General features: G+C 45.2%; 1 protein-coding gene across 4 annotated transcripts in view; it reads left to right on the top strand.

Annotated features, from left to right (window-relative positions):
* The window catches only part of FAT3 (FAT atypical cadherin 3), a 748,816-nt gene that overhangs the window by 636,447 nt on the left and 97,399 nt on the right, over positions 1-14,970 (top strand). For all 4 annotated transcript variants that reach the window (XM_085623129.1, XM_085623130.1, XM_085623128.1 and 1 more), the window contains 3 exons: positions 281-424; positions 4,230-4,427; positions 6,792-7,590. In XM_085623129.1, the coding sequence (XP_085479255.1) occupies positions 281-424; positions 4,230-4,427; positions 6,792-7,590 (1,141 nt within the window). The remainder of the gene's footprint in view (positions 1-280; positions 425-4,229; positions 4,428-6,791; positions 7,591-14,970) is intronic.

Raw genomic sequence — 14,970 nt, 5'->3', positions numbered from 1 at the left:
TTTAACAAATATTTTTGGTTTTTGCCCGTGCCTCTTTTTTGCTCCCTATCCCCTTGTCACTCTTTTGTTGTTTAATTGATTTAATCTGGGGGAACAAGAGTGATAGTCCCTCACCCTCTCTTTGTTTTTGAGACTTTAAAGCAGCACCACACTGACTGCAATCTGACTGGCAAATATGTTATTCTTTTGCTAGGTCTAAATTTGTTATGAAATCAACATCATTTAGGAATGAGAGAGAATGTCCGAAAAAATCTAAGGTTTGTCTTATGCTATGCCCTAGGTGTCCGGATATTCACTGCTGATTCAGGCGCGGGACAGCGGCACTCCAGCTTTGTCATCGACGGTGACCCTAAATATAGACATCTCTGACATCAATGACAACAGTCCCCTTTTTACACCAATCAATCAAACCGCTGTAATCCAGGTAAGGAGATCTTATCCCACTCCCAATGAAGAAGGATCTTTGCATGAACCTGAGGGATTTGTGCACCTTGATTGTTCAGACCTCTTAGATACTTAGGACCATATTTATGAAGCAGTTGCGTCTCTTTTGCACCGCGTAACAGGGTGCACGCATGACGCATCTACTAAATGGATTTATCAAGCAATGTAAGTGAGTGGCTTGATAAATCCAGAGTAATGCAACGTCGTGCAAATCGCTGCGTTGCGTTACTCTTCCCCTGGGATTTGTTCCACGGGTGGAGCGTGGGTGTTCCCATGAAACGCCCATAGATTTTGATGCATTTCAACATTTACCATAAGTAGTAGGCCTGGGAATGCATCTAAACTGCTATCCCTCCCCAGGTGAGGCGTAACACAGAGAAATATGTTTATTCTGCAGCACACATAGAAAGAAGAAAATGCCTTGGGTGATTTTTTTTGTGCAGAAAGGTGCAAAGGTGCCTGTGTTGGTGCTTTGCAGCACATTGTGACAGGACGACCCATTCTGATTATTTTAAATATGGTACATTCCTCCCCTTTCCCTATCATGCAGTGCACCAAGGTGACTTGCTGTGCTGAGCTGAGCTGAGCTGCGTGATTTCTACATAAATATGTCCCATTGTACATTGATTTTGATTCCTTTGCACTCTTCGGCGAACAACAGCTGGAAGTGTAGGCACTTGTCAGCAGCAAGTGTTAGTTTTTTTAGGTTATTTCTTTGGCATTTGAGGCATTTAAAGGCAATCATAAATGACCTTGTTGGTCCTGTTTTTATTTGATTTTAGTAAAAAAAGACTTCTCTGTTTTGTTATTCCCTTCCTGTCACTCCACTGGGAGAGCTATTGCAATGTTCAAACATTTTGGCAACTAGTGTTATATACTATGAACGTAGACGTTAATTACCATCTTCACTGTACAGCCCACTGATGCCCCACAGAGCCTAATAGGCGCTATACAAAACTCATAATAAATAAGGTATTCTGCTTGAAAAAATCCTTCTATATGTCCTACTGCATATAGTAGGGAGTGATTCCGCATCAGTGTATGTGTTAACAACCAATGACAAATTGAAAGTTTTCAGTGGGAGTAATGGAGCTCACAACCGTGCTTTGACTTAACACAGCAGAGCCCAGCTCTGTGGAGCACGGGCATTGAATATTTATCCTGTGCCTGGAAATGTCATGCTTAAAGGCGGATAGAAGGCTCCCAGTGGGATGTCAGCTGCTGCAATCCACGAATGACAATTTAAGAGTGAAGTTGCAGGAGCTACGCTCTCAGCAGGGCGACACATTCTGATTAAACTTCTGATATTGGCTCCTGAAAAGATAACTGCTTTCCGCAGTGACCGATTTCACCCTTTTCCCGTAATGTACAATTGCCTTATTTGCTGCAGTCTGGCATTACCTTGGCGGTGCCTTTCTTGGTAGGCCGCGTCAAGGCACTGCCGCGCTCTGTAATTGGTTTCTATTGGCCAGCGGGTCATATTTTCCACTTTAGTTTAGGGACAGTGCCCTGCAGTTCATAAATGGCGCTGCACCAATGATCTCCAACGAGATGCCGCCCAGTGCGTAATTTGAGGACGTTTGCTCTAGACCACATTGTGTCATCCTTGGCAAATCACTTTATCCCTCTGTGTTGTAGCTTCTTGAAGTGTTTATCCCTTCCTAAGTGAAGGATCTTTAAATGGTTTCAGTCTCGGGAGAAGCTTTGTAAACACCCTATGATTGGACGCAATTAGAGGCATGTTAGAAGGAACATCGCAAATGGATCTTATGCTCCAACATTCCAGTGCTTGTCTTCCTGGTTTTCTCTATTTTAGATAAATCCACCCACAGTTAATTGAGTGTTCTGTTAGCATTATAGCCCTTCGGCCCTGGGCTATATCGGCTGTTAATGGCCCTGCCTCTTGTTATAGGCCGTCACCTCTGGCTCAGGCCCATCATTTGGATTCAGGTCTTTAGCAACCATCCCAGCCCCTCAGCAGTGGGCTATCATGCTATATTACACTGTTGAATGAAGGCCTGTCATTTAACCGTAAGTTCCCAAAGTACCAGATTTTAGTCCATCAGAGTTTACCTAAAATATATTTTATTCTTTCATACTTTCATTGTGTCAGAATTCTCAGGAACTATTGAAGCAGCCTCCTTTTTCCATGTAAAGACCTCCCACTTTGATAGCATGTGTTATGAATTTGCTGTTTACTTGCTGTAGCCAATCTTAGAACACAAACAGGAGTGGCGGATGAGGGGCTGTTTCTAGTGGCATGAATTATTTAACTCAGTAACTCTTTATCGCATCAACAACTGAACAAAATCTATCTCCTGCAAAACTGTTACAGGTTTGCCCATGAACACATTCAAATCTCTGTAATGTTTTCAGGATGGCCTTAAAAATGCTGCTTGTCTATTTAATGTACATGTATTATATTGTAATGTATTGTACTGTAGCATTTGTATAGCGTTACTAGCCCTATGTGTGGTGCTCAAGTGCATACCCGCATAGATTAACTTTGAGCCATGTAATTGATAAGTCATTAACAAATGTATAGCAATTTAAATCATTATTTATATTCTAATTGGGGGTGCAAGTAAATAAACTTTTGGTGCTGACAGTGTCTGAGATACATGGTATACAGAGATACGCAATAAAACCTGGTTCACACTAGAAGACCTAGAAACACATTGCTAGGGCTGAATAGAAGCAATGTGTTGAGAGCTTAGGGAAAAAACTCTTAGATAAGATAAAGTGCAGATTTTATTTAATTAAGTCCATTGCATGTTAATCACTGTTTCGACCCTCAGGCGAGCGTCCACAGGTCATCATCAGGGGAAAAAAGGGATGTGTTATCATCCCTGGATCCTCTCAATGTAACGTGCTGCTATCAATTCCATGGAAAAAGCCTTCTGCACGAGAATGCTGCATGAGCCATCAGCCTGTTTCTGATTATTTGCTCAGTGGACCTGATCCGTCCAAGGTTGATATTTAAAAAGTGCAGCAGGTTACCCGGATCAGACAGGGAGAGTTTGCCTTGGTGCACATCCCGACTCTTATCCTAAACCCAAATGTCTCATTCTCCACTCATGAAAACCTTAGAGCTCACACCTTGAATTAGCAAACCCTGGAGTGCACCTTCATTGCTATCACCAATTTTTGGGTGCCGTCACCCTATTGATGCACTGGGGCTGGTCAAGCATGGCGTCTGTGTGTGACTTATGGAGGAACCAATGTATATAGCTTCATAGCATAGATTGTAATGTCTGTGGAGGCCTTTGAAATAAATAGAGTATGTCCTACGAACTAAGGTGAAAAAAAGACTCGTGATATGCAACGACATCTGCTTTATAAATATTGATATGATCTTGTAAGAAGAATGAAGCACAGCAGTTTGCAGAAATGTCTGAGCCTCGACATCTTGTGATAAACGATTCTCACATTCATTTCCCCCTTAATGTGAAACAGGGGACAAATAGTTGCGGGTGCAAGGAACATTTGTGAAACTTTCTAAGTTGTTGCACCCAAGATATGTGTTACTGTGAAAAAACGAGGCATAACCAGTAAATAATCTTTCTGCAAAGATTTTGCACCCATTTGCACCGACGCCTCTTTGAGGGGAACTGTGCAGATATGGGCACACACTGAGTGTGCGTCCAGTTTTAGAACTGGTCTCAGATCTGTATGAGGCCACAGGTGTTTTTTCTTGTGTATTGATAACCGAGCATTTCATTTTCATTGATAATAAAGCGAGAGACAGTTCTTCTTTAACTTTTTGTTTGCTGTTTATTTTTTAGGAAAACAAACCAGTGGGCACAAGTGTTTTGCAGCTGGTGGTAACAGACAAAGACTCTTTCCATAATGGCCCTCCGTTCACCTTCGCCATCCTGTCTGGCAATGAAGATGGGGCGTTTGCGCTGGACCAGCATGGCGTTCTAAGATCCGCGACGATGTTCACGCACACAGACGCGACTGAGTATCTACTTGCTGTGCAGGTAATGCATTTCAAAATCTATATCCTTTATATCCAAATTGTTTTACTCACCAATATTCACATTTTATGTAGACATGCGTGCACACGCAAAAACACACATCCTCTACACCTTTTCCAAGTCACTTATGATTTCCTTTATTAATTATTGGCATTTAAATTAAAAGACATAAACAATTAAAAAAATTTATTAAAAAAATGATGGAGATGAAGCGGTAAGAGACGAGCATCTTTTGCCAGCGCTGGTTAGCTCACTGCAACATCCTAAAAGAACTGGAGTGAGCAAACTAAGCACGGAGACCACACGCAAGTCCATACATTTGGAAAATTGGGTACGTGGGATGGTAACATTGATGAAAGTGATGTACCCCACTCCTGGCACTGAGACAGGGAGATGAGATGGGTGGCAGTCACCTACCCTGAGCTGGCTATAGATGCTGTCATGTGGATTGGCTGTGAGAGTGCTGTGTGCGTGAGTGATGCACCTCACTGGAACCACTGGACACAGACCCTAAACAGTGCCACGAAGAGGCAAATTTAGATGAGAAGTTGCAAATCAAGTGCCAATTCTGGAAAACCTGCGGCTCTAGACTCCACACACATTGATGCTCAGAGTGGAGATTTGATGAGTTGCAGAAAGTTACAGGTTCCTAGGTCATTCTTTTGCAGTTGTATGGGCCTATAGGACCCCTCCCAGTGATTAAGTGGACTAAAAGGCAGGTTAATTAAAATGAAGGGTGCAAAGCTATCCATGATACGATATGTCCCTTGCCTGAAGAAGGACGCGACCTATGGATTGACAGACACTCTCTGACTCCAGGGGAGGATCAACTATGACCCTTACTTAGGAAATCAACTTAAGGTGGGCTCATGTCTATTGCGTAATGTCTAGGATAAGCACCAATGCTATTCTAGTTTCAACATTATACCACTCTATATCCCCATCAGCATTTCGTTATACGGACTTTTCCCTGGCAAGTATGTTCTATCCATATGTAAAGCGCCACCGCAATGCCGGCTTCGATATTTTTTAGGCACATAATTTATAATGGTCATTGCAATTGTCACATTTTCTTGGTATACAAACCCCATTGCCATGCCACTTCCCACATTGAATAAATATGCAGAGCACACATTTAAATTTAAATTCCAGAGCTCCATTGTCTTGCATTGTTCTGAACAGATCTTCATTTCCCCACCATGTAGAATAAACATGGAGAGGCCCGTTTCCGCATTATGTTGGTCTATAAAGCGCTGTTGTAGCACCTCTTTCCACATTAACCAGGTACATCAGACACCAATGCTACCCAATTCCCATGATTCACTAGTATTTAATTAACTTTTGCCAGGACTATGCACTTCTTCCACTTTTCCAAGCTGGAAGAGCTGATCTTCTTTTGCAGCCATTGCCGAATACATTTCTTGTAGATATTGTGCATAGAGAGAAGACTAGGGCCACCTCACACCAGGTGATATTTGATGTATTCATCAGCAGCAGACTGTAGCTCAGCCCTTTCAGTCCTCTGCTTGGGGACTATATCGGCTCCTTAATCGGATGTCTAGTTGGAGCACCACCGATTGACAAATATCTGTTGTTCCTGCCTAAAATAATAAGATACCTTGAAACCGCACTGCTTTTCGGGCCACTTGCTCCTCATTCCTTTTATTTAGTTGGGTTGTGTGAGACAAGAGGAACAATCGGCTTAGACTTCAGTGTGAAGGGATAAGGGTGTGCCACTCCCTCAGAGCTGCTTTCAGTGCTTTGATTGCACTCACCCTACCCAGGCCTGATAACAGCCCACCATGTTTAATTCCTGTGTCCCACCAGACTTGATCAGCATTGCCGTCTCCAACTAATACGACCACCAAAAAACACCCTCATAGTTACTGTCCACTGGCTGTTCCTGTGGGGATGGCGAAAAACGAATGGCCTTGGGGCTTAGCTTTCTAGTGTAGTCGAAAATGTGCAGTCATTGTATGTGTTGTACCTATTCTATTGAGCATGACTATATCAGATTTTTTGCCACTGCTATTAATTGAAAATTGATGAAGTGTACTGAGAAATTCACAATCGGAATACATTCAGTCATCTTGATGCGGAAAAGTCACGATTGGAATTGTACGAGAAACTGTATTTCAGTCACATGAACAGATTAGCAATAGATCAACTTTGTTTCTTTCAATCTTTTTTAGGCAAATGGATTGTAAACAATTTAGTAATACACTATGCTAGTAATTCAAAGACAAGCATGTTTTCAGTGGAAGTAACATTATTTCTTTAAACAGTTACTTTATTAATCCTCTTAAGAAATTCGTAAGTGTGATTCTGGTCCACTCATGGAGGACACTTTCCTTTCCATTATTGCAGGCAAAGGATTCTGGAAAACCCCAGCTGGCCTCCCAGTCCCACATCCGGATCCGCGTGATTGAAGAAAGTATTCACAAACCCACTGCCATTCCACTGGAGATCTTTATAGTCACAATGGAAGATGACTTTCCTGGTGGAGTCATAGGGAAGATTCACGCAACCGATCAAGATGTGTATGACGCGCTTACGTACACGCTCAGATCGGCACAGAAGAGTTTGTTCAAGGTCAACAGCCATGATGGAAAGATCATTGCTCTGGGAGGTCTTGATAGCGGCAAATATGTGTTGAATGTTTCTGTCAGTGATGGCCGCTTCCACGTGCCAGTGGATATCACGGTCCATGTGGAGCAACTGATCCAGGAGATGTTGCTCAATGCTGTCACCATCCGCTTCGAAAACGTGTCCCCTGAAGACTTTGTTGGTCTCCACATGCATGCGTTTAGGCGCTCGCTCCGGAACGCAGTTCTCAGCCAGAAACAGGACAGCCTCCATATCCTCAGTATCCAGCCGGTAGTGGCCACCAGTCAGCTTGACATGTTGCTCGCTGTGCAGATGAGCAACAGTGGATTTTACAAGCCTGCCTACTTGATTCAAAAGCTGGCAAACGCGAGGAGGCATTTGGAAAATGTGATTCGCATCTCGGCCATCCTGGAGAAGAATTGCTCTGGACTTGACTGCCAGGAGCAGCACTGTGAGCAGACTCTGTCTATAGATTCACACTCGCTGATGACCTACAGCACAGCTCGTATCAGCTTTGTTAGCCCACGCTTCTACAGGAATGTGCGGTGCACATGCAATGGTACGTACATATTTCCATTCGTGCTTGTGATCCAATGTTAAAATGATATCTCACCCTGTTTCTAATGAGAATTTTCAAGGAGTCTCTTACAGGTTATTAAGAAGGCAAGTCTGCATATTGGTAAGAGGTTTGGCTTCTCCAATAGGAAGGGGAGTGCAAAGGGGAAGGAAGGGCACTGGTGTGAACTTGTCCCTTCCAACTGGGCTAGAATATTGATGTCCTTCAGAGCTTGACACTTTTGTAGAGATTGGATGTCTAACAAGTCACTGTGTTGCTGTAAAATTCAGCATATGGTCTATTGAGGGTGTTGGAAATAAAGACTCAGCTCTGACGTCCGGGTCCAGATTTCCTCAAATTTGCCCTCTTGGATTTAGAATAAGCAGCTTGTTAACTTATTCAATGATATACCCTATTGTGTTAATGCTCTTAGTGTCTATTTGTGTTGTCTGTGTCACTATGAAGGTATTTCTTTCTTCTACTTTTTATCTAGTTAGTTTTTATCTAGTTGATACTGTTCAGTTCTCTCCTTCATTTCATTTTACCCATGTAAAATACATCTTATTTTTCCAGTTGTGCTGCACTTGTCTGTACATTCTTCCCTCCTGTCACTGTCGTACATTTTCCCTCCACTCCTGAGTACTCTGCCCTTCTGTCTTCTACTCTGGTCATATACATATGTTTCAGCATCGTTACTACATAGAAAATAGTCAGCCTCTGTCTGTCACCATGTTAAATAAAATTATTTGTCTCATTTACTTGTATGTTCCTTAAAGAGTTGTGAAGTAGAAACCTCTAGTGGTTCTAGTTAACACTATATAAAATAAATAGATAGATAACTAAATAAACACATAATTAGATACAAAAATAAATACATTCATTTATTAATTAAACTAAATAAAGAGTGGTTTGATCCAGGTGTGTCAAACGCCAGCAAAGGTGCCAATGCAAGCTCTCCTGCTTGAACACTCTGCCTTCCCCTTAAACCTCAAGTTGCCCTCACACTAAACTTCTTGGTTTCTATCTGCTTTTTCCTCCCTAATCCCCAGCACTAGCAACTCATACCCTGCCTGCTGAGTCTTGTTGTTGGGTCCTGGGATGGACCGAGGCCATAGGATAGTGTCAGTGTCAGCCCCCTACCCTTACCCTCAGTAGCTCTATCAGTAAACTAGCCAGAGTCTCTTTGATTGTCTCAACGAAGAAAGTTAGAAAACATGTGGGAGCAGAGGAGGGGCAGAAAGCACAGTGATGGGACAGAGTCAAGATGGATAGATTCATGGAAGGAATGAAGACTCGACAGGGCCACTTGTCTCCTGTCCTTCTTTTGATAGGTACAGGCACAGAGCAGTAGCCGGTGGTTAAAACTTGCGTCTTGTCCAACTCACTTTCTTCAGTCATCGGGATTTCCACTTATTACTCACAGTTCTGTTAATTTTAGCAAGATAAGCAAATGTGCGGGGTTATCGTGGAAACAACTTCCAGTTGTGCATAGAAAAAACAGCCATTATTGAATAAAGAGATCTTTCTTGTCTACCATTGAGATACACCTTTAGGAGAACATCTGCCACTGCTTAATTTGAGAATGATCAAGTGCTGGATCCATAATTTTGGGTCAGAAGATGCAGACAGCTCTTATCGAGTGTTAGACCTGGCATCTTTTGAGTGATTTCCCTATCTCTTTGCTTCTGGCCTCCTGTTTTTTGACTGTGTGCTGTATTTCGTTTTTGCTGATTTTAGGACTCTGAACACTTTACCACTGCTGTCCAGCGCTAAAGTGCAAGTGCTCCCTGTGTAAATTGTATTAGCGATTGGATTGTCCAAGATTAGCATTTTTGATTTACCAGTAAGCCCCAAGTAAAGTGCACCAAGTGTGCCCAGGGCCTGTAAAGCAAATGCTACTAGTGGGCCTTCAACACTGTTTGTGCCACCCACATGAGTAGCCCTGTAAACATGAATCAGACCTGCAACTGCAGTGTCTGTGTGTGCACATGTAAGTCAACCCTAAGGGAGGCTCAAGGCAGCCCTATGTGCAGGGTGCAGTGTATTTAAAAGATTGGACATGTACTGTGTGTTCTACATGTCCTAATATTGAAATACTGATAATTTCGTTTTTCTCCCCCATAGGGTGACATGGGGATTGCCTTGAAATATCTTTTAAGAGTAATTTCCCATTGGAAGCAGATAGGGATTTGGAATTTGGGGGTCTCTGAACTCACAATTTAAAAATACATATGTTGGTGAAGTTGGATTTTAAATTGCGTGTTAGAAAATGCCACTTTTAGAAAGTGGACATTTTCTTGCTTAACCATTCTGTGTTTCTGCCTGTCTGTAGACTACACTTCTGGGTTGGCTGACAGTTGGGCTCTTGTGCAGTCACTCTATACAGTCACACAAAGCGAGCTGAGATGTGCCTTGCATATCCTGATGGCACATCACCAGGTTGATGGGCCTTCCTGAGCTACAGTGGGGGGAGGAGTTGTTACTGACCCCTGAATGGGGCTGTGCCTGTCCTCACACATAGCTGTCTCTACCCCCCTGTAGTTTGTCGGGGGCCAGGTGAGGGAGAGGCAGGGTCTTGTGCACTACAAAGACTTTCCTTTGAAGTTTGCCTACTTCAAAGGCAGAAAGGGGTATAAGTATTGTATCTCTGACACCCCAAAATCCGAGTACTTCTGTACTAAGGCCATTCTGTCAGGAAGAAGAGCTGGATGCTGTAGGAGGGACTTCCATTTGGCCTGTTGATTTTTTGTGCTGGCCTGCTGCTTGCTGCTTCTGTTCCAGGAGTGAAAGGTCTGGACTTTGCTTTCTGGATCCTATTTCTTGTGCTGCTTGCCTCCTGCTGGAAGGCTCAGGGCCATCAAAGACTTTACCTACCAGTGCCTGGGTTCTTCTGCTGAGAACCCCGACTTGCCAAGTGGTACCAAATCCAGAGACAGGGCCCTTGGGAGTGTCATCTGGTGAGAAAATCCATGCATTGACTCTCAGCACCCGTTTTCTCAATCAGCACCTGTAGTGTGGTTGAAGAATCGATGCAGCACCTGCTTTGTGGCTGAAAAATCAAGACAGTGTGAGTCCCGAGCTCTGTGTTACTGACGTCCATGGCAACCGCTCCAACTCCAGTGCCACACCTCCTTCACCACTGGAGAATCGACGCAGTGTCTGCTTCGCGGCTGTGAAATCGTCCCTTAACGCCGTCTCTTCATCGACGTTGCACCGCAGTAAGGAACAGGGGTCGAGTGTCTAGAGATCGACACATCACCTCCCCTTCCAGTAAGAAACCGACACATCACCTCCCCTAACACTAAGGAACCAACACATCACCTCCCTGACAGTAAGGACCTGACACATCACCTCCCCTGGCAGTAAGGAACTGACGAATCACCTCCCCTGTAGAGTAAGGGACCAACGCATCGCTTTGCTTTTCTAATGCCTTACCTCCCCTGCGCCTGTTGCATCTTTGATTTTTAATGCATCTAAGGTACTTTGTGCTAAAAGAACCGCATCCATTGATTTCTATGGACCAAACCTATTTAGCCTTTTAAAAGTGATATCTTGACTTGTGTATGTTGGATTTTTGTTGTCTTTTATTTAGATTAATATTGGCTATTTATCTAAACCGGTGTGGACTCCTTTTGTATTGTTTTCACTGTGTTACTGTGTTGTATGCACAAATGCTTTACACATTGCCTCTGAGATAAGCTCGACTGCTCGTGCCAAGCTACCAAGGGAATGAGCAGAGGTTTATGGCCAGGTATTGCCGAGTCCCCGCCCCTAAACACCCCTATTCCCATAACTCTCGTGGGTACCACCCCCTCTAACCCCCATAGATTGCACACAACTACCAACAGAACTTTTTTCTTTTTGGGTTAGGGGTTGTAACAACCCCGGCCCTATTTTATGAACAGAAACAACACATCAAAATGTTTTGTTCATTTCAATATGCATAAACCCCCATAACACTCCATCCAATATTTGTGTACAATATTATTTAAAATATTTGTGGATGGCTAACCTTAACAGAGATTCTAATACATAGCCATTCCTAATCCTCAACTATAAAAATATACATTGTCTCTACGTATCCTGCATCGAGCCTCCTTATAAGATCATGACTGGTCCCAACTACGTGCAAGGTCCCCACCTCCCCTGGAGTGACCTTGCACAGGAGGCCCGTCTGCCCAGAAGGTTACCTACCTCGGGCACCCACAATGCCCTCAAATACCACCCCCCAAAGGATTGCGCTATCATACTAGCTTGGCGCCCCCGCACCCTCCAGCCACCTGGCCGCAAGGGGCCCCTGGAGGTCCATGAGAGACCGCTGTCCCCCACCTATCTCCATTAACAATGGGGATGCGTACTAAGGACCATAAATGCCCCACCAATCAACCCTTACCGCCACAGGCCAACATATTCCCCCACTATCTGGCTCCCCCACACCTGACCCAAGGTCATGCCTTGTCTCACCCCCAGGTCAACCATGCCAACACATTTTCCAAGAAGAACTCATTCCCCAGCTTTGAGAGGTTGACGCCACCCTGTAGGAAAAACCTCTCCCCTGAATGCATCCATGTGAGATGGTCTGGATGTTTGGGGACCTAAATAACTTATCCATCTTCTTATTGATTCTCTTAACAGAATGATTCAGGGCCCAGACTGAATCGCCGGCCCGCCACTGTAACCTCGGGATGGGATGACGCTAAAACTGTGGGTATCTCCTCGCCAACCACTCTGTCTCAATGATCAGTGCCTCAAACACGTCCCTCCTGCCCATATGTACCAAATTGTTGCCCCCAGATATATTACCACAACTCTGGGGGGCGTGCGCACCATAACCAACAAAGACTCCAACATGCTCCTTAACTGCTCCAGATGTAACCCCCATTGTCCATGAAAAGAGATGTTGAAACCCACCTGATGGGTCTGTTCCATATAATTCCCTGAGGAAAAAGCATGTTTCAACCTTTATACATAAGAATGGTCTATAACCAATACTTCAGTTACACCCGGCCCCCAGGCGGACGCCTGGGCTGCACGGGAATCCGACGACTGGTGCACTCGGCAAGCTTATTTCCTGCGTCACAGGACATAAACTGTGAAAAGCGAAGAAAGAAACCGTTATTAGAAAAAGCGTCATAGCCTTAAAGCATGTGCAGCCTAACGTAGCACCTATAGCAATCCAAGGACCACCTTGCAATCTTCTGTACAGCTTGGCCCGGAAGACCCCTAGCCGTGGCCTCCATGGCCGCCCTGATTCTGAAGGAATGGGAACCAAATTCAGAAGGGTCCATCTCGCTGCCCTAAGGGCTAACCCAAGAACCCTGTTGAACTGAAACTTGATGAGAGGGGTGCTATCTTCGTGTTTTAAGAGGGGACTCCCTGCCCCCGCGGTCTATGAGCCAGAAATGCCTCGAGGTTGCCTACGGGTCAGCATGAGCTCCCTTGTGCCCTGTGCAATAAGACTTTGAATTCCTTGCCTCCCTGGCCCGTTTTTGACCATGCGATCAGTAAGGACACAGAACGCCCTTGCATCGGCATATGCGCCAGCTGAAGCCCCCCTTGCCAATCCTTCTTATTACTTGACACCAGTTTCCCCACCCTGAAAGCACCATAAAATGCCAGGGTGAAGGCCGCCATTAAAAGATGAACCTCCCGGGTGGACCTACAAACACTTTCCGGTGACCCCACAAGTGTGCTTATGCCAATAGGGCACCGAGCATCTGACTGTGACTCCTGTAAGAGTTGCCATCCCATCAAAGTCCTCTGCACTATGAAAGTGCTGGTTGGATCCCGGTGGCCCCACATTTTTGTGAAGAAGGAAATCGCCACCATGTGGTGCTGTGCGCACGCTATGGAACGTCCTCCCTCCCTTAATGCCCTCAAGAATGATAGGATAGCGGAGGATTCATGCCACACCCCTTCCCAATCTTTCCCAAGGAAAGAACAATAAGCGCTAAAAGCCCCCTTATAAGCCCGCCTCGTCCTGGGTGCTAAGTTGGCTGCCACGAGGTCCGATAGGCCTGGGCACCAAGTTTCCATAGATGGTCTGGAAAGGGCGTAGGGAATACCGCTGCTTCCGGGTGGTGTGACCTGAACACCTGCATCTTGAAACACATTCAATTTCATGCATTGCAGCACTATCTCCTTCAACAGCCGCAGTATCATTTTACATTTAGCTGACTGCTGGTTAATGCACTCCACCACTGTCATGTTGTCGGACCAAAAGTTAACTGATTGGTTGCAAAGCTGCTCCGGCCAAATGGTCAATGCCACAAGGATGGAGAAAAGTTCCAAGAAACCTATGTTGGCTGCCAAACCGGACTCCACCCAAAATAGTGGCCAACACTGCACAGACCATGCTGGGCCCAGGATGGCACCGAAACCCTCGCTTCCTGCTCCATCTGTCAGCATGCCCAGCTCTTCACTGGACTTGGGGAGGGGCTGGGCCAAACCACCGTACCATTGAAATCCTGCAGGAATGCCATCCAAATACGCATGTCCCGGCGGACCTCACTGGACAATCGGGTGCGGTGATGCTTCTCCCTTAGGCCCGACTTTGCTTGTGCGATGGAACACGAAAATGGACGTGCCATGGGGATGATTCTCAGCGCAAAGTTAAGCTGCCCTACAGTTTTTTGTAGCTGGTGCAAGGTGACCTTATCCTTACTCAAGCACTCCTGCAGCGCGAGGAAGAAAGCAGCAACCTTCCTCTGCGGGACCCGGGAGACCTCATTAACCGAGTCCAACTCAATACCTAGGAATTCAATTGCCGTCAACGGTCCCACAGTTTTGCCTGGAGCTAAAGGAACTCCAAATTTGACAATCAGCGCGCAGAAAGACGGCAATGCCCTGCCACACTCTGGCGAACCTGGTGCGCCAAGGAAAAGAAAAGCGTCTAAGTAATACAGAACCCGCCGATGGCACATCTCCTGCATGAAAACCCATTCAAGAAAATAACTGAACTTCTCAAAGTATGGGCAAGAGACTGAGCAACCCATGGGCATGCACTTGTCCATTTAGTACTTCCCCTCAAGCTGAAAACCTGCAGATGAAAGTCCTGAGGGTGCACCAGGAGTAGGTGTAACGCTGACTCGATGTCCAATTTTGCTAGCAGGGTACTCGGCCCCAGCTCATGGAGCATCTGTATTGCCTGATCAAGGGAGGCATACCTGACCGAGCATAATGTGCTGTCGATTGCATCATTCAATGACTGCCCCCCTGGGAGCGGACAAGTTGTGTATTAGGCGAAATTTGCCCGGGTCCTTCTTGGGCACCACCCCCAGCAGTGAGCAGACAAAACCCTCCAATGGTTCTGTTTCAAATGGTCGAGCCACCCTCCCTAATCTCACTTCCTTCTCAGTCTTTGCTACCACCACTGCCCTGTTA

This window comes from Triturus cristatus, chromosome 8 (genome assembly GCF_964204655.1).
Source record: "Triturus cristatus chromosome 8, aTriCri1.1, whole genome shotgun sequence".
Taxonomy (NCBI): Eukaryota; Metazoa; Chordata; class Amphibia; order Caudata; family Salamandridae; genus Triturus; species Triturus cristatus.
Note: the sequence above shows the minus strand (reverse complement) of the source record. Positions and strands in the feature narration are given on the sequence as shown.